Source organism: Microcaecilia unicolor, chromosome 2, assembly GCF_901765095.1.
Source record: "Microcaecilia unicolor chromosome 2, aMicUni1.1, whole genome shotgun sequence".
NCBI classification, from domain to species: domain Eukaryota; kingdom Metazoa; phylum Chordata; class Amphibia; order Gymnophiona; family Siphonopidae; genus Microcaecilia; species Microcaecilia unicolor.
The window spans coordinates 452,389,606-452,413,794 of NC_044032.1; the positions used below are offsets into that span (position 1 = coordinate 452,389,606).

At 39.4% G+C, this 24,189-nt stretch overlaps 1 protein-coding gene across 1 annotated transcript in view; it reads right to left on the minus strand.

Annotated features, from left to right (window-relative positions):
* ALMS1 (ALMS1 centrosome and basal body associated protein) overlaps positions 1 to 24,189 on the minus strand; it is a 178,127-nt gene that overhangs the window by 135,094 nt on the left and 18,844 nt on the right. Inside the window, exon 3 of the mRNA XM_030190952.1 lies at positions 18,381 to 18,522. Within this exon, the coding sequence (XP_030046812.1) occupies positions 18,381 to 18,522 (142 nt within the window). The remainder of the gene's footprint in view (positions 1 to 18,380; positions 18,523 to 24,189) is intronic.

The following is a 24,189-nucleotide window of genomic DNA, read 5'->3' on the forward strand; positions in this document are numbered from 1 at the left end:
GAAGAACCAACAGTGCACTCTCATGGGAGAATGTAGTAGTACTTGGGATTGAGGGATGGGAGGGGGGTTGTTAATATTGAAATGTTACTTTGTTGGTTTTTGACAATTGTGATATTATACTTGTTTTATTTTCCCAATAAAAACACTTATGGGGGGGGGGGGGAAAGAAAAATGGAGCCACAGAAGCCGCTACAGCTGGCAATAAAAAACCCCCCACAAAAAAATAAATAAAGACAACCTCTTTCCAAAGAAAAATGTGATAGTGTATACCAAACAGTGCCAATATATATAAAATGTATGACTAAACACTGGACAGAAGAACGTTAAATATTTTCTTTACAATCAAACAGCACTGGAACTGAATCTAGCTCTTGCGGGTCACAGCTACATTTCACCTTATCACTCAGGTTATACCACCAGCTCATGGAAGCCACTAATATATTTAAAGGAATGTTTTCTACCCTTCATGGAGATAAGGATGAACATGGACATGACACAGAGAACTTAGAAGAAGCATACACTTAACTTAAGATGCAGGAGCTAAAGAGGCTGATGTTCTCTAAAACGTTTAATTTCCTCACTATGAACTGATATTGTTAAAGAGAGAGAGAGAGAGATACTTGCTGGGCAGGATACAGAATACATTTTAACATTCTGCATCTACAACATGACAAGTTTTATTAGTTTGAGCTGGGTATTATGGATGCATCAGGAAGTTTATATTGAAACTTCCAGGAACTCAATAAGGAAAGCATGTGTATCATATTATGCATATAGAAATCACCAAAATTATAAAGCATTGTTTTGGGTTTTAATTATGCTAAGCAAAAACAAACTTGTGCTGATTTTGGTATAACATTTGGAAGACTCACTGCTTACATGCATGTGTGTATGTATGCAGAAGTTAACAATATGCACCAGAACCTCATCATGCAAATAAATAAGAGTTATTTTAAAACATCCAAGTCTCCAGGAGGACATTTTGGTGGCCACTATACCACCTAAAAACTGTCACAAGCAAAAGTTTTCCTCAAATGGAATGGTATTACTTTTCAGATTACTTGTTTTAAAAAAAATGCCCTAGAAATAATATTGATTTTTATGGGGTTCATTTCATAAAGTTCATCTTCAAGTAGATAAACCCTGTTTTGCCTGCAGGAAAGAACTTTATTAATTTACCCATGGTATATACAAGTAAAATATCAGCGGTGACAAAGAGTGCATTTTTATGCGATCCATATGTAGGATATTCAGGGACATAGTTTCTGGTCTTGTAAATCTTAAAACTGGGGATAACAAACACGCATATTTTCAAAGCATTTAGACTTACAAAGTTACACAGAGGCACATTTTCAAAGCATTTAGACTTACAAAGTTTCACTGTAACCTATGGAACTTTGTAAGTAAGTGCTTTGAAAATGAGCCCCAGAGTATCTTTAATAGAGAAACCCAATGCTATGACTCAGACTTGATATTGTAATGCTAAGTGTGACATTATCATCTTTTACTGAATGCACCGACTAACATGCTTAATAAATTTCATGTAGCTTTATGTGTTTTTTAAAATAATTTTTTTGGACCTCAGTGGTGACTTTCATATGAGGTATTCATTCCCCATAATTCACCAGCCTTGTCATAGGTACTGGTTTTTTTTTACAATATTTTTCTCATAACATTTCTTAATCTTCTTAGTCTTAATTTTTTAAAGACTATGCAAAGATATTGAGAGTGCAGTAGCAAATTGTAAGAGAACCACACCGAGGCAGCTTTCAGCGAAACAATGCCGATGTTGGTTGCGGGTCCCATAATTAAGATAAGTGCTTACTACTACTACTTATCATTTCTAAAGTGCTACTAGACGTACTCAGCGCTGTACACTGAACATGTAAGAGACCATCCCTGCTCAAAACAGCTTACAATCTAATCAGGACAGACAAACGGGACAAACAGATTATATGGAGAAGGAATAAAATGAAGAAAAGCCCGAGAGAGATATATACAAAAAACAAAAGGAAGGCACAAAAAGAGACCCAAGACCGAACCAGCTGTAAGGAGTGGGAAAAAATGTGTCCTCTCCTCACCACAGAAATAAAGAGAACTGCTGGGGGTGGGAAGGCACTCGCTCATGTGTGGCGAAGCATGTCTTGTGCTCAAAGACTTGTTTAAAGCTTGTTACAAGCTCTGGACCAGCAACATGGATCCGAGTTACCAACATGTGAGAATTATAGGCCTGCTTTTCCTTGGAGAAATATTGATACTGCAAAACCTGTATCAGAATAGCATTCCAACACATGCTTAGATGTATATACTAAGTGCAGACCCATGTGTGCATACATTCAGCATGCTAATGTTATTGCCCATTTTTCTACACTATTTGGTTACTGAACTGGGGAGTAAAATTTTTTCCTTATACTTACATTAGGAAACCATGTGCTGAGCTTTAGAACACAACTCTAATATTGTTACTACACTGGCCTCTCTGTGCGTATCTCTGACTTATATGAGAGAGGGAAGGGGTGGCTTGATTTTCTGAATGAGAAGAGGGCGTAAAGAATAAGGGAGAGGCTGTATATACATTTCTATCCTGCGGAACCTGAAATTGCTTCTCCCATAGAAAAACATTGGTATGGTGGGAGGGGCTTATTTCTCTGGAAACCCCCCCCCCCCCCCCATGTCTAATCTAGTCCATTTTCAAGCAATGTGTCTTTTCACTAGTTTTTGCTCCATGCCAAGTTTCATCCCATTCCGTTAGATTTTTGGAGAGTTAGTTTGTCCCCCAACACACAGATGGACAGAGTCTTCACTCCTTTCACAATAATTCTTTCGAACTTCCATTGGTTTGGAAACATAGGCACCATCATTTGACTGACATTAGATACCAGGGTGCTAAGTGGTGGAATTCACTGTCAATGGCAGTCAAGGGTCAGCCTGATTACTTGGTATTTCACGAAAGACTGAAAACTCTGCTCTTTGAGAGGTTTTTATCCATTGATGGAGTATCTTAGATTGCAACTAGCCATCAATGGTCTATATTTGATATTTTGTTTATGGCTTTGTAAACTTTGTCTGTTGTTTACTTATTGTTCACCACATTGAACTCTATTCAGGATAATGTGGGGTATAAATGGCAAAATAAATAAACAATACATTTCCAAATGATTGGGAATACCAAACAATATACAAAATACCCCTCCCTGGACACAATGAAGGAGCTTACTCAATATTGAGGGTGTTCAGCACCCACAGAGCTGGCTCCTATGGTTTGAAAGAACAGAAATGAGGTAATATATTAAACTGAAGAATGATGTTTTTAGATTAGTGCTTGAATACCAGGGTGGCCACAGAGATGTCATAGTATGTGCAAAACTAACCCCATTTGGAGATGCTGCCCCCTAGAGAACCCACGTCAATGGGGACAAGTTAACAGGTCCTGTTGCATGCATGGAGATGTAGTTCTGATTTCCCTATGGAAAGCTGGTGCTACATGGTCATGCATGCTGTAGAGCAAGACCCAGTCTGGGTCTTTCAGCTTTTCACTCTTGACATCAACTAGGACTAATCTGCCTGAAAAACATGTTGTTCTCTGCCTGGCTTCAAGAACTGCAGGATCCCAGCAGCAGTTTCAGTACTTAGGTCTAGCCTGGCAGCTGCCTTTACCACATAGCAACTCTACTGTTCAGTCAGTGTGCCAAATTTTTGCTTAGCAACTGAGTAGCACCAGAACAGAGGAGAGACTAGTTTTATGCCAGCATTGAATATCTCTCACAAAGGCCAGGTCCACCCCAGAAGTAATAACTATGACTGGCCAAGAAAAGTTTAGAGATCATTAGGGTTGTTTTGCTCTTTTTTGCTGAAAAAGAAACACTTTTGAAGTACAAATCACAGTTGAATGATTCACAATCTTATAATCCAATTTTTATAGTATACATAGGGCTGAACCAATTAGCTCTTCTAAAACTCACTGACAGCTGGAGATTATTTATACTATGATAAAATAATAATTTCCATTTATACGGCATTTTCTGCCCAATCAGGAGCTAATCATGCCTTTTAACAGCATATGGACAGCTACCCCATGGGTGGACTATCATGCAAACTGCATAGTGCTCAACAAATTTTGGAAGGGAGCAGGGAGGGGAAAATTTAGACTTACTGATTATTCTCCTTTCCTTGAGTCCTTTCAGACCAGTAGAGACATGTGGTATGCGCAAGGTGGGTGGATGCAATGTTTGCAGCCTCTTCCCAGCCTACTTCCTGATCTGCGAGTCAGCTGGGAAGAGGCACCAAACATCACACCTGCCCACCTGGCGCCTACCACTTGTCTGGGCTGGTCTGGCGTGGATTTTATTCATTTTATTCAAGACTTGGTATAACGCTTTAGCTGACTAGCAGGACAAAGCAGTATACAGACTAATGACAAATATAATGAAAAGAACTACAAATGAATATAGGATAAATATTCAGTCCAAGAAAAACAAGTGATATCAAACACTTAAAATTCAACAAAGGAGCTGGAGTCCAGAAACTGCCCAAGGTTAAGGTCTGTAAGTCTGCTGAAATAAATGTTTTTAATGCCATCTTACATTTTTTAAGTGAAAGCTCGCCCCAAACTAACAAAGGCAGTGAGTTATATAAAGCAGGGGCTACAAAATTTAAAAAATGCACTATATCTTGTACTTACTTTCCAGTTGTGCCAAACAAGGTCCAGGTAGTACTAAACAGTGATCATTGAAAGACTGCAAAATACAAGTGGGGATATATGGAATCATCAGGCTAGACAGGCTGGTAAGCCCAGCCAAAATGCTTTGATTGTGAGGAGAAGTTTATATTTTAAACGCTGCTCAAGGGTTAATCAATGAAACTGCTTGAGCAGAGGAGTGACACAATCTGACCTCCTTAGGTGACACAGAAGATGAATAGCTGTGTATTGAAGTGTTTGGAGCTTTCTGAAAATCACCTTAGAAGCGCCAGTAAAAATAACATTACAATAATCTATGCGTGCCATAAAAAAAGCCAATATCAAAGTATGAATGCTAGCGACATCAAAAAAAGGACGTGCTGATCATAACTGGCATAAAATAAAGAAGCTTGACATAGAGTGAAGATACCTGAGGCATGAAGGACAAGTGAGAGTCAAAAATGACTCTGAGATAATACTAGTAGTGTCAAGAATTTGTAGAGCCTTGGAGGGATATGAAAGGTGGCCAGAGAGCCAGCTACTTGCTTTCTTTCGTGTGCAGTCTGATGTTCAGATTGTAGGGAGGGATCCTTAAAGCTGGTATCGGCACTCTGGACTGGTCCTATAACCTGTTCAGCAAGGATCAGAGTTGCCATCTGCCTCTGGCTGTTAACTGCTGCACCAACTGTTGGTTTCTTTTTAAACTTGATCTCTGCTTGCTTCTACCCGCTCACAAAATTACAGAGCTCCAGCGTCTGGAGCACATTTTCTCAGTACAACACAGGAGTCAGGTCCCCTGGCTTCTTTGTTTCTCGCAAAACAAATTTGCTCCTTGCATGAAGTGAAATGAATTAGGGTAGCTTTTGCTTTTTTTAACTCTTCATAATGTAACCCATAATCATTTGTAACAAATTGTACTCCCATCAATCACAATGTATTGTAAGCCACAATGAGCCCGCAAATAGGTGGGAAAATATGGGATACAAATGCAATAAATAAATAAATAAAAGAGCGCTGTCCAGGCTCGACCAGTGGGAATCTTGCTATTTAAATGTTGGTTATCAACTTGTGTCTTGAATTTTCTTGTGATTCTGAACCGAGTTTCATGTGGTCCGGTTAGCATTTCTTTACTGTGCTTGCTCTCATGATGGATGGATTGTTGAGCCAATCCTGTTACTACGAGTTGCTGATTTTTAATACTGCTGCACCATGGTTGTAAATAAAACAAACATCAGCACCTTTCATTCTCAGTTCCCTAGCCTAGATTACATCCTCCTACTACTATTTAGCATTTCCTTTACCCTCCGTACATTTGCCCTTGTTCTCAAATAAACCGAGGTAGTTTGTTATAGTTCTGGTACCCATCATGAGTTTTCACTGGATAGTTTCATGGGCTTTGTAGCTGAGGAAAAAAGAAGAATATGAAGAAAAAATGTCCTGAAAAAGGGAAGGCACCAAAAAGGCAAAAGTTTGACATGCTGAGGAGAGATTTAAAAAAAACAACAACTTCTCTGTTCCACTGAAAATGATAAACTACTGGTCCCGTGCTTCAGCATCAGGTGAGATGGTGCTGTGGGGGCACTGCCTCAAAGATTTAAAGTGAATGTCACCCACATGTGAGAATATTATGCCTGCTTGTCCTCACAGAAAGAAAAGTAATGCTAAGTGTAAGTTTAGACAACATCAGAGATCTTGAAAGATACTCTCTTCAACATCTGCTAAAAGAAAATCCCTAGAAATTAACTATGCAGACCTCAAACTTTGGACCCTCACACCAAATGTTTTCTTCCATTGTCTTCAGTAGTGTAGCAAGGAATTTCTCCAAGGGGAGGGGGGGGGGGACAAAAGTAATCCAACAGAATAATCCAGTAGAGGGAAAGAGCAGCAGTAGCATGCAGCAGTCAGTGGCTATGAAATGGGTGGGGAGGGGGGGCAGGCAAATGCCCATGACAGCCTTAAGAGTTTGTGAAATAATTGTTGCATTTCTGTACAGTATATATTTCATAGGCAGTTTAAGACTAGATTTTGGATCCAGTCCAGGGAATCAAAGGATTATATGGAAACATGGATTATGTTATAAAATGCTTCATAGCAAGTAAATGTGGAGCTTGGTGACATTATCCTCTTATTCTAGTCTAATTAGCTTGATTTTGCACGGTGACAGAGGTGTACTGATCTGTGAACTTTTGCTCACTATTAGGAAACAATTTAAAACTTGGATTTATAAAAAATATTTTAGGGATTTTATTGTCTAGGAATGGTGTAAAGGACAAAGAGGATTGCTCAGCTTGGATAAGTTGACTATGATGTAGTTAATAGTTTTCAGCTGAGATATGGGGGTTAAGTAGACTCAGGGTAGAAAGGTTGGATGCCTTAGGTCTGAGAAGTTATTAGAGATAGGTTGGGGTTGTGGATTTTTGGTGTTTTAACTGGGGTGAGGGGAATGTTGTAATCCACTCTGTATTGTTGAAAAACTGAAATATGTGGCATATAAATTTGAAAATTAAAATTTAATTCTTTCAGTTTAATTAGCTCCTCACAAACACAGTTTTCTGAAAATTATTAGTGCGGTCTCAAGAATTGCAGACACAGCAGCAACTGCTTCCGTGGTGTTACTTTTTCTCTCTCTGAAAACCTCTCTTTCTTTCTTTTTTTTAACAGACTCTCAAAATATTTTGTTTATTTAGAGATGCCCTATACATTTACTTGGATTTTTAAAAACTAATTTACATATTATTTCTGAATTTCATTGTGTATTTTCTTTTTAATCTTTCTCTGCTTCTATGAACATATTGTACTTATTTGAAATACTACTGATTGATGGGTCTGTTTACTAACCAACGCTAGCGGCTTCTGTGCGTCATTGCCAACACAGCCCATTGAAACGGAACAGGCTGTGTTGGCACTAGCGCACAGCCAACCACGCTAGCGGCTTAGTAAACCCCAGCGTTAGTTTGTTTTATAAATTTTAATTACTGATTCTCTGTGATTATTTAATCCACTTTGAGTAAACCACATGATTTGGAATATGAGGAATATAAACGTTGAAATAAAATTAAATTAATTTACCCTCTCAAGTGTTTCTGATCAAGGTAAGCATCCTTGACAATTTCATTTACACAAAGTTTTTGCATTTTACACTGACTGAGAGAACAGATGGAAAGCCGATTGTCTTCCCTTACACTACAAAATGATTATTACTACTGGGCTCGCTGTAATTATACTGTTCATGAAGATGAATTAGGGAAGCATGACAGTAAGAAGAACCAGATGTACCCAGAGTTTGGTGGGTGAGGAGGCAGGCACCTCATGTTCTCAAAAGCAACTGACGTTCATGCCGCACTTTTCCAGCATCATGACATTATTATAATTATTTCCCCTACCACACTGAAAGTTAAAAACCATCACAATGACCAAGGCAACCATGCTGTGGCCTGCTGATGGAATCTCATTGCTTTAGCTACTGTAAAGGTCAGAGTGAGAAAAGAATAAAATCTTCAGAGCACCCCAATGCTGTAAAAAGCAAGTGTAACCGTAGTGCACACTTGAAGAATGAAGTAGAAAAAAAAAAGGAATAGGAAAGCACAATTTGAATCTTTGCTCTCAGACTGAGATTAACAGGGCTATTAGATAGTGTCAAGAAATGCCTAGCCACCCGCCTGGGGTTACCCCAGAGTCACTTAAGAGGGTCTACCTCCAGCACAGCTCGTCTGCCTGCACCAACTCATGCTCTACACTAGCATCCTCCTCCCACCGATTGGGTCACAACCGCCTCTGGGCAAGTCTCCCGCTTTCAAATTATCCCCAGTGATTTCTAGGTTACTGGAGGTCACGCTCCCAGTGGTCCCACAGCTCCCAGAAAGCACTCACAGACCCAACACACAAACCACCAGGATGCTTTATCAGTTCAAAGAGGCAATAAACTAAATTGTTTACTGTCTTTAAAAATTGAACAGTGTACAAAAAATGTGCAATCTGCAAACAAACAATAACAGGTAACTGAAATAGGGATCAATTATAACAGTAACTAATTTACTTTCTAAAAAGTACCTGGGAAGATCAGGACATACAACTGTTTATTTACTGAGCCTCAGCAAAGAGATCTTGCTCTCTTTTCTTCCTGGCTAAGACTGGAGCAAAAGCCAGTACTCTCCTAATGAAAATGAGCTCCTGGGCCAATCAGAGCCCAGAACAAGAAAATTTCAAACATATATGGCTTCTTGCTTCCTGTTTGTGTGCTAAAACTAAAGACAGAACATTCTTTCCTCTGTAACAGCTTTACAGCAAAGAAACACCACCTGCTGGCCAAATAGGAGAAATACACTGCAAGACATAATTAATGCAGGAAAATATCCAATATATTTTACAGGCTTAAAATAAACTGCTTCTTCACAGATAACCACTCATTTACAGTCTGTAAACAAGGATCCAAAAGCAAGCAGAAGCGACATCTAACAGGAGAACACCATCATGAGGATTAAGCAAATGCATTTATGGTCAGATGTTCTATGCTTTTTTTGATGATGTTTTATTAATATGCGTTGTACTGTGTTTTAAATTATGATACCATTGTGCTATGTAGCTTTTTTGCTGTTGCACAGCACTCTGAGCTCTAGTAGAAAATGCAGTATAAAACAGATGTTGTTCAACAAATAAAGGTGAAGGCACCTGTAACCTTGTGAACTTTCTCTAATGCCACTTGTTCAACTAGGTCTGGTCTCTGAAGGCAGAACAGGAAAAAGAATGCACAGTTATAGGCAGCTGAACTCCAAACCCATCAAAATAGGGCAAATGCCAGAGACCGAAATAACAACTCTGATCCATAATGAATACCTGGTAGTCTGCAACAGAAATCTGGCAATCACAAAACAAATAAAAGGTAAGCTGAAAAGAGTAACCAGTAAAATCCATCTGAGTGATGTTCTAAAACTCCTGCCACTGTATAGAAACATGTTCCAGAATAAGGGTGTAAACAGAGCACAGACAAGAGGCAGATTCATTCATTCATTCGTTCTCTCACTCATGCACTCACACAAAGAAGGTCACCTGAGACAGCACACAAAGTACATTTTCAGAACACTAATTCTTGTGTCTAGAATGGACTGATCAACTGGATATTGCATGCCTTATCAATTTATGTTGTAATTGATGACTGAAAAGGGTATCTTCTGTGTTAGAATTTGTATCTTAAGATTAAACCCAATGACAAAGGTGTGCTGTAGAAATGATCTCACAGCCACATTTCTATTAAACATATGGAACATTTGGAAAGGATACGAAATCCAGGTAGCATTACTGGAGATAAATGGATGGACTTCTACTTTAGCTTAATCAGCAGCTGGGTTGGTTATAGGACCATTTTTTCTCCATCAGGTTGTTAGGATCAATTGATTTAGCCATCAATGACTTGGGTGAGTCTTTTTCATAGAATGCATTCTGTTTCCAGTTTAACAAGTGCTGCTTGCATACAGTCTTAAAAGGTAAAATATTTTATTTGTAAATAGTAACAGTTGCTTACAGAAAAGTAGTTGCACAGGAATATGAACCTGCTTACTAGTAATTCATGTTCTCTAATAACGGCAGCTGGGTGGATTCACATAGAAGGATCATAGCAGTCTGTCTCATGTGGTGCTGAAGTTGCTTCCCACGTTGGAACCTTGACACTTGAATTGGTTGATAAAGAAGCAACCAACCATACTTCCAACAGCCTTCTCAAACATTACATTTTTTTTCTACAGCCTAAATACAGAACTTTGTGTAAATATTCAAAGAAAAGTTGAGTAGAAAAGATGAATTCATTTGAATTATTGTTGTTAGAGGACCCCAGTTACAGGTAAGAGAAAATGAAATTCTTAATTGGCAGTCTCAGTGGATTCAAAGACATGGGAAATATCAAATCTAAAGATGTCTACAAGTACAATATTCATGGATAACCATAAATTAGAAGAGGGCTTGGTTAATAGAAAATGCCTGAAAATGACTGAAAATGAACCACAGGTGCCAGCTCTATGGGTGTCATGGGTGCTGTCCAGTAATAAGCAAACTCCTTCCCTATCCAGACAGCATTCTTTTGTGTTGGGTTTAACACTTCCAATTGTTAAATTAAACTAGGCAGGTACAGGTTTTCGAACCTCCAAAAGTCTGTCAAGTAATAAAACCAACATATCAATCAAAGTGTGCATGCAAAACCAAACAAAATGGCTGCAATGTGACAGGAACAAGTGGGGAGCACACAGGATGGGACTTGGCACGAGGGGATAAGATTTCTGGAGAGCTTCACTAGTTTCCACATTGAGCCCCACACCATGGCTGGGAGAGGCCTTCAACAGCTATCAGGGATTTTACCCGACTTCACCCTCCCTACCCCCTGCTGAGGAGTTTCAAACATAGGGCCAATAGCTCCCTGCACATAAAAATGTGCATCCTCAACTACTTTAAAACACATTGAAGAGTGCATGCTGTAAGAATTACATAAAGGGATATTCTGCTCTTGCAGTGCTTGGTTAGACCATGTGTGCAACCGAGTGAGTGGTGGGAATAAGAGAGGCATGGGAACTGAGTAAGTGGATAGGGAGTTTATGAATGGTAGTGGGAGCTAACTGGTGAGTGGACAGGAAATTATGAGTGGGCAGCGGGACTGAGTGAGTAAATATGGCAGTTATGAGTGATGTTGGGGTCTCAGTAAGTGCATGCACGGTTATGAATGGCAGTGTGGGTTGACTGAACGATAGAGAGGGTAAGTGAGTAGATAAGGTGTTTTGAGTGACAGAGTCTGACTGAGTGAGTAGAGATGAGAGGGCTAGGAATGACACAGAGTGGAGTACATGGATGGAGATTATGATTGGTGTTGAATGGGGAGCCTATGGTTAGCAGGAGTGAGGTGAGTGGAAAGGAAGCTGAATAATTGCTCTGCAGAAATGAATGAATGTGGCAGAGGGCTGGGATTATATACTGAGCAGTGTACAGCTGCACAGGGCTCTAACAGTGGCAGATCACACAGAACTACTTTCTATTTCTGTCTCTATCCACTAATAGATGAGCACAACTACCCATTCGACTGGTCTGGCAAGGATGCAAAGGAAATTCCTTGTAGGAGGAAGAGAGGAATTGGAAGGCATCCTTCTGAAAATTTCTTCTCCCTGAAGGTTATCAATAGAAATCAAATAAAATAAAACATGGAAAAGAAAATAAGATGATACCTTTTTTATTGGACATAACTTAATACATTTCTTGATTAGCTTTCGAAGGTTGCCCTTCTTCGTCAGATCGGAAATAAGCAAATGTGCTAGCTGACAGTATATATAAGTGAAAACATTCAAGCATTACTATGACAGTCTGACAGGGTGGGAGGATGGGGGTGGGTCGGAGGTATGCATGGGGACATCAAAGCATATCATTGATATTCTAACAGGATGGGTGTGGATAGGTGAGGGGTGGGGTGATCAACAGAGACATACAGCTTTATGGTTTATAATGGGCTAGAAACACCAGGTCCTTGTTAAGTCCTTTCTGTTGGGTGTTAAAATATTCAATCATTCTGACTTCAAAGGTCTTACGTTCTTGTATGGTTTTAAAGTTACCTTTCAGTATTCTCACTGTGAAATCACTGGTACAGTGTCCTGGTTCTGTGAAGTGCTGTCCTACTGGCTGTATTGTTCATGTGATGTCTATGTAAATTGAATCTTGTCTTAAGCATCTGGCCTGTTTCTCCAATATAGCATCCTTCGTTACATTTTTTACACTGAATGATATATACCACATTGGAAGATGAGATATATGTGGTATATATCATTCAGTGTAAAAAAGTCAGAATGATTGACCCACCCCCATCCTCCCACCCTGTCAGACTGTCATAGTAATGCTTGAATGTTTTCACTTATATATACTGTCAGCTAGCACATTTGCTTATTTCCGATCTGACGAAGAAGGGCAACCTTCGAAAGCTAATCAAGAAATGTATTAAGTTATGTCCAATAAAAAAGGTATCATCTTATTTTCTTTTCCATGTTTTATTTTATTTGATTTCTATTGATAACCTTAAGAGTGGACTAACACGGCTACCACACTCCTCCTCCCTGAAGGAAGGCATCACCAAGAATGTTCTACTGATCACTACAACCTTCCAGAAAAGTCTGAGAATGTTCTGAACATGGAAAAGAAAAAGGAAGAAAGAAAAGAGGCTGCTGAACCCTGAGAAGATTGCAGCTTTATGCACAGGAATAACTCTTGGGCATTAAGATGATCCTCTCCACTCCAGGAATACTCTTGCAGTAGCCTTTGACAAAGTTATCCAACATTTTCTCAGTGGGACTGTTCAGGCAGAGCAAGGAATCGCACAAGAAGAAATCTGCTAGTGTCACGAGAATCAAAATTGATGTTAGTTGCTATTCCATCAAAGACAGAGATAAAATAGGAACAGGGCAGAAAACAAAATCTAGCAAAGAAAGCAGTACATCACCTAGCATTTTCTTGGATACAGGAAAACCAGAATCACCTTATCAGCAATATTACGTGCCAAGCACATTGGTGTCTACCTAGGAATTTGGCTCACTATCATATGTTATCAGAACACATCAAGTGAATTTTCTTCTCCCTCCCTGTTAATTTCAGGCTGAACAAGTCTGGTTAATGTACATGCATGAAAACATAAATAAAACCATTCATACGTATATTTGTTGGCTGTTATCAGTATAATAAAACCCCAATATATCTGACCTGCATTTTGGCTTTTGTTTTTGTATATTTTTTACCCTCAAAACCACTCAGCGCTAACATCTGTCCATACATGACATAGATCAGTTAATCATAAGGTGTTATCAGAGGCTGCTGCTTTTGAGAAAACGTACTCTCAAGACAGTGGTTGCCTTGGAAATACAAGTCTCCTATTATCGATCACACCCAAGCAGGCAACATTCATTAAATGAATGAGTACCAGTGTAGCATCATTAGCAAATGAAACCTACTGACAAAGCAGCTTTTCCTGGGAACACCACAAGCTTCAGAGCACAGAGAAACAAATCCTAATATAGTACTGCATCATTGTAAAGGATACTTAAAAAAAGATCTGCAAAAATTAAGGGTTGAAAATTTTACACCATCACTGACAATCACAAAAGGAAGGGAATTAAAAAGTCAAGCTGGAACCAGGTATTGGGGGCTGTGTGGATTATTTCTTTCTTCAGGTACTAGGTGAGGTCATTCAATTTTAATTACGGTGTCAGTGAAGGCTGTGTTCCAGCGTCTAGTAAATCAGGTCCAATAAGTACTAATATCGAAAAGAGATGCAAGCAACGACAGAAGGAAGGAAGAGCACAGAAATGGACAAGGGAAAAGAATGAGAGCAGAAGAGAAGAGGTAGACAGGGAAGCTGAGGAGAAGAAAAGAGGGGAAACCAGGAAAAAAAAGTAATGAGGAAAAGATGGAAGAGGCTTTTTGTTTCTGATAAGCCATTTACCAGCACAAACGAAAAAAGAATCAGAAATGCCCATGGCATGAATCTAACTGCACAGTAAAGCACCAACTAATGAAAGAGAAGGGTTTTGTTTTTTTTTAAATAATTAAAATGTGCTTAGACAAAGACAGACAACCGAAATATAATTTCCTAGATCACACACTTTCCAAAAGCTAAAAAAATTATGACCAACATTCTTATCATTACACAAGTCTCTGTCGGAAACGAGGAAATAATGCCATTTGAACTACTAGGAAAGACATATTTATCACTACTTCAACCCTGAATGCCTGTAACAGTCCTCCTTAGCCAAGTCCAATCGCCTATACTGGCCAAGACACCTTGCTCGGTCTGCCCCCTTGCTTCTTTCCTCTTTCCATTAAGACATACATAGCTGCATCCAAATGAAGGCCTGAAAAGTCCCTTCTCCTCAATCACTGCTAACTGGCCTCACCATTGCGATTTATATTAACATCTCACTTCTAAACCTTTAGGTTCAAATCAAGACTACTACTACTACTACTATTTAGCATTAAGGTCTGAGATCTGCACCCAGGGCTGTCAATTCTTGGTTCTTAGCTAAGACAGAGAACTGATAATCTGCCGCCTAGCCCCTCTAGTGACACCATGGCCAAAGCAGGAGGTGTAAACATAGAAAAAGTTAGAACTGAATTTATTTATTTATAAATCCAAAAGAAACATGCTAGTTGAACTATATATACATCTTTTTTTTCTGGTACTAGCAATCTTGGGCATGTGAAGAGCAGTTCTATAAACTAGGTGCCCACAATTACATGCAAGTTACACACATAAATGTTTAGAATACTAGCACTTACATGCATACGTGTGCACATACTCATGAAAGTGCTAGCAGGGCACCTAAGCACTATTCTGCAAATTGGCCTAGTGGTTAGGGTGGTGGACTTTGGTCCTGGGGAACTGAGGAACTGAGTTCGATTCCCACCACAGGCAGCTCCTTGTGACTCTGGGCAAGTCACTTAACCCTCCATTGCCCCAGGTACAAATAAGTACCTGTATATACTATGTAAACCCCACAGAAAGGCAGCACATCAAGTCCCAGTTCCCTTTCCCTATTGGAGATTCTACATGGAATGTTGCTACTATTGGAGATTCTACATGGAAAATTAATGTTGCTATTCCACTAGCAACATTCCATGTAGAAGCTTGCCCTTGCAGCCGCGCAGGCTTCTGTTTCTGCGAGTCTGACGTCCTGCACATACGTGCAGGACGTCAGACTCACAGAAACAGAAGCCTGCGCGGCTGCAAGGGCAAGCTTCTACATGGAATGTTGCTAGTGGAGGAGTAGGGTGGTGGACTTTGGTCCTGGGGAACTGAGGAACTGAGTTCGATTCCCACTTCAGGCACAGGCAGCTCCTTGTGACTCTGGGCAAGTCACTTAACCCTCCATTGCCCCATGTAAGCCGCATTGAGCCTGCCATGAGTGGGAAAGCGCTGGGTACAAATGTAACAAAAATAAAAAAAAACTTAACTTACAGAGCATGTATTTATTTATTTGATTCATTTAACATACCACCTTTCAAAAAGACATCAAAACTGTGTACGATCATAATAAAATTACTGCAAATAATAAAATAAAATAGTACATACAAAAGGAAAGAAATGTTTAGCACAACAGTAACTATCCAAAGACACCTGTGAAAGAACTGGTACACATGAGGGTAAAGATAGTTCCTAACATATAACTGACATCTGCCCAGGAAAAATAAATCATATTAAAATCTTGCCTAAACAATCATGTTTTAACTGCTATTTTATATTTCTGAAAGGGAGCTCCAAAGGAAGGGAGTTCCAGAACAACAGTGCAACAAACCAAAAGCTGTTTACCACGATTCATTAAGTCATAATGGCCTATGTGATGGAACTTTCAAAAAATTGGCTTGGGATGATTTGCAAGGGGAGCACACACACAGGTGAGAAGTATGGGTGGGACAGAGGCCGGCTTGCCACTTCTACTGTAAGTTTTGCATGTCCCTGACACATTTAGGCACCCACACACCAGGTCTGTGGCTGGTGTAAGTGCAGACGATACTAGCAGGTTACACCGATATTCTACAACGGAACCTAAGTGCCTACCACATGGCTTCAGGGCACCTAAGAGGGGGCACCAAGTTACAGAATTGCCCTCATAATCTTTTTTCGGTAATCTAAGTATTTTTCTTCTTCACAGTAAAGTTCCTTTTTTAGTTGTTGCTGCTTCTTTAGGATCTTCATCTTGATTTACAAAATAGTTTTGGGAAATTAACTACCCCCCCCCCACCTCCTTCAAGTGTACCCTATTTATTTATTTGGATTTATTTACCACCTTTTTGAAGGAATTCACTCAAGGCGGTGTATACTAAGAACAGCTGCTGAAAACATACCTCTTCAAACAAGCTGTCGTGGATAGGATGCTGGGCTCGATGGACCCTTGGTCTTTTCCCAGTGTGGCATTACTTATGTACCCAAACGACCCAACTTAATTCACGAACCTAACCCACACCACTAACATTAACCATAACTCATTCTTCCCCCCATCTCTTCCTCTTATCCTTCTCTATACAATTGTGTTATCTATGTGATACCTTGTACCCATACATTGTGCTATCTCTGGGATACTTTGTACCCATACATTGTGTTATCTCTGGGATATTTTGTACCCATACATTGTAAGCTGCACTGAACCTGCTATCGAGCGGGAAAGAGCGGGGTATAAATGCTACAAATAAATAAATAAATATGAGCAATAGATAATTACATCAGTAAAAATATTCAAATAACAATACAAAGTATGGCATAGTATACTACTTATTATTACAAAAAAAAAAGGGAATTCAAACTCCTGATGTCAAATCCTATTCAAAATATCGTTTGAATCTGATATACCATGTGCTGGATTTCCCAAAAGTTTCCACTGCTTTCAACTTGAAGATGGCACACAAATGTTAACACACAGAACCTCAAATTTCCCAGTAGGGAAAGTGTCAAAAGGCACTAACAAGTCCACTACTCTACAACGGGAACAGAGTATTATCATAGGTTCTTAATCATACAGGATTGGAAAACCAGAAACACCTAGAAAAACCACACGAGAAAAAACCCCGTGGGAAAAAAACAGGTGGTTCAAAAAATAACCAATCCCACAAATAAGGAACTATGGAAAATCCATTACATGGTGTTTAGAAGTCAAGGAAAAACACCCTGCCCAGAATAATAAATTAACTGAAGAAAAAATAAGAGATAATTATTGCCACAGGCACTGCAAAGGACAGCTGCGGCAGTTTCTGCAATAACTTCAAAAAATATATATATTGGCACTTAGCTGTTGGAAGTCTATGTCCAGAATCCATTGCACAGCTCTTAACGCTTTGGTTCAATCAGCTAGGTCCATGCTGAACCGATTCGTCTTCATATATTACCACGCACAAATAGTTGCAGAAGTCTCACCTACGAGGAACGTCCTCCAGCCAGACACGGAAATATCTCACATTCAGTCCAAGAATATCCTAACTTCCTTCAACAAGAGCGCCTTGTTTCGCTCAGGAAAATGCTGCTTCAGGAAGGAACCAAGACCATTGCTTATCACATCACGTGTATTACCAAGACTGACGTATATCAAGTTATTGCAGAAGCTGCTGCAGCTGTCCTTTGCAGTGCCTATAGAAGCCAAGTGGTACAAAAAACCTGGATGCCAGCTTACAGCTACATGTATGGCCAGTGCAGCTCTTTAGCTGGTATTTATTTTATTTAAAATACTTAAATATACCGTATTTCTGGCCCCAGTAAGAAGGACACCCAAGTCTAGCAAAACCCTTGCACACCTCCCATGATCCCATCCTCACCCATATCTTTACATTTCCATGGAAGTCAAGGGGGCAGGCAGGAGCGATCCCCACTCACCCCTATCCTGCTGGTGCTGAGATCCAAAACGATGCCAGCAATCCCTAGAGGTAATCTCGCGGTAGTATCGCTAAGAGTCATTTTTCCATTAAAGGGCAAAAATAGAGACAGAGTGCTCACTCTGCTACAAAAAATTCTAACTTACTCTGCATTTTTCTGGAAAGGGAAAGTGCAGCCAAATGTTTGCCAATTAACATCAAGAGTTTTTTTTTTTTTTTTTTTTGAAGACTATGCTGCATAAAAGGCTGGTCACAAAAAAAGTTGACACAAAACATTGAGGATCATTTAAATCAAAATGTATCCCAAAGACTGTTTTCTGGATGATATCATTACCCAAAAGAGGTGAATGGGTCAGGTCTCCTGCAGCCAGGGTCAGCACGCCTTCCTCCACAGTAGGCAACTCTGTCTGATCAGCTCCTGGGACAAAGCAACTGACATCTTCTTCAACCGGAAGCTGGTACCAAGACTCCATCCCCTGAAATTACAGGAATCAAAAATGCCTCTTAAAACCAGCTCAAAGAAAGCTCCGCTGATTAACTTATGCACTGAAATCCTTTAAGGGAGCAAAGTTCCATACCCGGGTAGGTTCCACCTGAAAAATGGCTAAAGAAACATAGGTAATCATCACCCATGCCTGCTCTGCATTTTTTCTCCTTCTGTTTTTGTTTCCCTGTGTGTAGATCATGTGCAAAGGTAACTGATACTCTACATTTTCTCCTTCAAGTGGTATGTTATATTTCTGTCCGATTTCATTCATATTGTTTACATACTCACCTTCAATTCTGTAAACCATGTTGAAGTAATTTTTACTGCAAATGGTGGTATATTTACTAAATATCATAAATACAAACATACTCCAAATATTGTGTACTTCACTTGTTATTTTTATTCCAGGAAGGGGGAGGGGGTGCAAAGGGAGAAACAATTACAAGTATATTTGAAAATTAAATTCTGTACCTATTCTTTTCTCCCTGATCCAATACACACCTGGGGATATGTACTTTAGCAGATGTTGTACAACCTACATAGCTATATTTAGCTCCTCTGCTCTGACAAATTTCAATCCCAGCGATTTGTGTGCTTAACTCAAACTGGACAATCAACCATTCAGTTCTCACAATAAGGTTGTTTCTGAAGAGGAAGGCTCTTATACCCCCGGTTAAATTCAACTGTGTGTGTTGCTGGAGTTCTTTTCAACCTCTGGAGGGAAAAGTATGGTAATATTTCTTATGGCAACATTTTACAGCTGCAAAAAAAAGAAGCACTAGAAAAAGCTTTAAGGAGAGCTGCATTTTAGGCTGTCATTTAGAGACAATTTTGGTATGACATTGTAAATAAGTTGTAAATAAGTATATGAATTATTTATATCTACATACATATAGGCTGTGAGAATTTTCTTTCAAACTAGGAGCCAGCCTCTCTCATTTCCCCACCCATTTTCCCCACAAAGTTCAATGCTGAAGAAGTGAGGAAGCAACTCCTTCTAGGTCTGCTGCAGTTCCTTTACATCCAGACTTCCTAAGGCTGTATTCCCATTCTATGTTTATGGGGAAAAAAAGCTTAGTAAATTAGGCCCTTAGGGGGGGGAAATTCTATATATGGCGCCTAGAAAATCTGTGTGGAAAGCATTTCCACTTAAGCGTATTCTATAAGTGGTGCCCAGATTTAGGTGCTGTATATAAAATACACTTAGTTGATATTCCAGTGCCTAAAACTATGTGCCTCCATTTACGCCAATGAAGATGTGGCATAAATCCCGGCACGTAGATTTAGGCACAGAGGGACATATTCTATAATAGTGCACATAAATTTTGGAATGCCCATGAAATGCCCATTTCCTGACCATAACCACGTCCTTTTTTGCCTGCGCACATTAAAATTTAAGCACAGTGCATTAGAAATTACACTTAGGGAGTTATGTGTGTAAATTAATAGCATTTAACATGCAATAATGAGCACTAATTACTGCCAATTAGTGCTCATTATTGCATATTAAATGCTATTAACAATGTTGATTGGCTTGTTAGGCCAATTAAGTTACCTGCATTGTTACAGAGTACGCTTGCATATTTTCAAAGCACTTAGCCTTCCAAAGTTCCATAGAAACCAGTCAGGGGAAAAAGCAATTTATTGGGGGACAAGTCATATCCCCAAAAATAAAACTGAAATACAAAGTCTGCACCTCCCTAGGTCAGTACTTGATGGAAGCACATCTGACATCAATTACAGATGTGAGTCTATTGGGATAGATTACTACCAACTTGGAACACGTAAGGTTTGTCTATATTAGCCCATTCTGCTTTACAAAAACTATTTAAGCTCTGTCAAGTAGTTTGGAAAGCACTGTGGACAGCAATCTTTATATCATGTCACAGATTTTCAATTGGACCGAGGTCAGGGCTCTGATCAGGCCACCCAAGAGATTTTCAAACATTTACATTTATTGAAACTTATATCCCACATTACACATTAGCCTATAACAACCAACTGACAATAGGGCTCATTTTCAAAGCACTTAGACTTACAAAGTTCCATAGGTTACTGCGGGTCTCTTTTTATCAAGCCACACTAGTAGTTCCTGGTGCAGCAACACCGACAAAACCCATTCACTTTGAATGTGCTCCGTCAGCATTGCCGCACAGGAACCGCTAGCACGGCTTGATAAAAGGAGCCCTATGTAACTTTGTAAGTCTAAGTGCTTTGAAAATATGCCTCAATGTATAATAAGTTTCAATAAAATAAAACAATTAATATACTTTTCATTTATAGCATTTCCTAATTCAATTGTAACAGGAATCTATAAAATAAGAAAGTTTTTGACATTTTTCTGAAGGAAAGGTAATTTTCTTGACACCTAAACAGCCAATTTACACAGCTAGAACACTTAAAATTACTCTGTAAATTGGCCTCTATATATGGAGTCTGAATAGGTTATTACTATATTTCTTCAAACACCTTCGTCACAAAGAACACAATAAGCAAACACAAGAACACTGACTGCATGTGCAACAAAAATGAAAGCACAAAAGAAAAAAACAAAGGGTTATTGAAAAGATGAGAGCAAATAACTAGACCTTATAATAAGACTCAAAACGAGTGACAGAAAATCTGTCCTAGGTCTGAAGGGAATTTAAATTCAGAATCCAACCCCTCAAAACTATAAATGCTAGAACAAGGTTTTCTAGCATGAAGCTGGAGGGGGAATGAATGCTAACAACAAACTCCCAAGCGGAGTGGTGAGGGCAAAAATAATATCAGAATTCAAAATGAAAATTCCTTGCAATATGGTTATAAATGGGAATCAGATAGTATCCTTGGGCCCGATATTTAAAAAAAAACAAAAACCTGAGCTGCTAAAGATGGTCCTCTTTTACAAAGTCAAATGAGATGAAGCCGATTCAATTCCTATGGGTTTCCTCTCATTTGTCGTGCAGGAATCACTAGTGCAAACTTTGTAAAAGAGGCCCTTTATGTTCCTAAAGTAAGCTCCTAAATTAGTGCCCAGTTTTCAGCTGAAAATGCAACTTAGGAGCTTAAAAGTTATGCTTATAAATTTAGGCCTGCGATTTGTTTTGCCTAGATTTATGAGCCTAATACTGAAAATCAGTTCTAAGTTCCTACTTCTGTTTCCCTGCCCTAAACCTGTCCCTGATGTCACCCACATTTTATGCTCCTAAATTTAGGAGTTCAGTGTAATTCTGAATATAAAGTTATATATTTATCCCTAAAAATGTTCAAAGAGGCCAAATTTATGAACATAACTGTGAAAGTTGCCCTTTGAATATTGGGCCCTTTATTGCTACAGTTGGCAGGTTAGATGGACCAAGTAGATTTTCATTGGCATCAGGGGCCGAGTCCCAGTCTCTGGACCTCATGGCCACACTTGGGACACAGTTAATAGTCAAAAAGTTTATTTATTTATTGAAATATTTATAGTTACTTCATCAATCAGTAACAGGCTGCCCAAAGAAGTGCGCAGGGTTGAACCAGCAGCCATTTACTAACAGCATGTGTGATTTATTTATTTCTATATATTCTGCCCTATCTTGCAAATTCTATCGTTCGTTATCTGCCTCAGGGCCCACAGCCCTAACAGAATTACCATGCATTAATCATTAGTACATGACCCCCCCCCCCCAATCCCCCACCAAACCAACAAGAGAGAACAATTAAAAGCAAAAACCAACCTAGTTAAGAGTCTGTTTTCTAGTTTGTGCCTCTGACAAGTAGAATGAGATGCTGGATCTGCAGCTCCAACTCGCCACTCCTGGCCTGCACAGTGCCAGAGTGAAGGAGCCCATTAATACTTATCTTGTGATGCCAGATCACACTCAATTGTCTTTTTAGGCTCACAGGAAACACCAGTAGGTCCCAGGCCAGAAAGACAGGGAGTGTGGTAACGGGTAACAAGGTTAGAGGGGAGAGGAGAAACTAGGTCACTACTGTAACTTTATACTCTAAACATGTTCTTCAGACTCAAAGGTTCTAATTAGAGTGTACATAAAATTCCCTGAGCTGATAAAGTACCAACAGTAAGTGCCTCCCCAAGGTACCAAAGTAATTTCCTTAGAAAAGCAAGTTCCCTGTAACCAGTCCTAGTGGGACAGGACTGAGAAGAATTAACAACGTGGCTCTTGTAACTGGTGCCATCCGTTACTATAGAGTCGCCCTGGCATTGCTGCCTTGTGGAAATGCAAGTTTCAAAATTTGATGCCTTTTCAATTTAATTGCAGATAGCCAAGCCGGCAAAACAAACAGCAGAAGCAGCCCCAACCATCAGGAATACAAAAATTAATGCCAGCTGCCTATCTGTAAGCTCTTTTTCAGGGCAGAGTAGCTTGCACTGTTACTGTTTGTGCTAGATCTGCTCTGTTAATTTGATCTGCCCACATGTGCAAATATACTTAAAATAAATAGATTGTGAGCCCTCCAGGGACAGAAATTTACTTACTGTCCCTGAGCATATACTGCTTCCATAGCTTTCAGGCGGTACATAAGAAAATGAATACATAAATAAACAAACAAACATGTCAGATTAACATGACTAATGGAGTACATTCAGTTACAAACTTTTAATGACTAGGTGGCAATGCAGCCTGTGCTCCCCAGAGTCAGCTCCGATTTTCTTTTTCTGGTTAACCTGGATTTTATGTCTGTAAGCACTCTAATGGAGTTAGATGTCAGACCATTTACTAAGAATTAATGCAGGAGTGATTAAGCACACAGACTTTAATTATGACGGGCACTACGTAATAACAAAAGGCTTTGCCCACTTGACGTTTCCATCACTTTGTAAGCAAGACTATTATTTTAAGACAGCCTCACTCACATTTGTAAAAACTGATAGGATAAAGAAAAAAAAACGTATAGCTGCACCTGTATTTTCTGAAGTTCTAGTATCTGTAGCTGCATAATTCTTCTCATAAACTTCAAGGTACTCATTCTATGGCTTGTCAGCAACTTGTCTTTGAAGTTAGAAGAGGGAATCTCTGGGGAGAGGAAGATTCTATAAACCCCCATCCACTGTGACAGTGAAAGCAACTCAAACTTTCACATACCCTCTGCCACTTTAGACAACCCTGCACTTTCAAAAAAGAAGGAAATGGGGAACCCCAAAGGTGCAAAATTCCTTCCCAAAAAATGATCTATAGAGGTATATTTCCAAGTTTGTGAAGTGATAGCAGTCATTTCATTACTTTTGGAATTGTTTGTTATTTATTACACATAGAGGGGCATTTTCAATATGATATCTAAGTTGGACTTTGGACATTTTGCGTTAAACATCCCAAATCTGAATAGGAAATATAGCCATTTTTGAAACAGCAAAATGTCTTTTTTTTTTTTTTTTTCAAAAACGGCACATGCTAGATGGTTTTGTGCTCTGTGCATTTATCTTTTTGGTCCATTTTCGGGAAAAAAAAAATCCAAGTCAAACACACAACGTCAAGCCACTGGAGTGAGCCAGCATTCTTGGTAGTTGGCCACACAGACATCCCAATGGGGCACCCTAGGGGGCACTGCAGTGGACTTCATATAAGAGCTCCCAGGTACACATCTCACCATTACCCCCTTATCTTGTCTGCTGAGCCCTCCAAAACCCACTGCCCCCAACTGTACACCACTGTAATAGCCCTTATGTGTG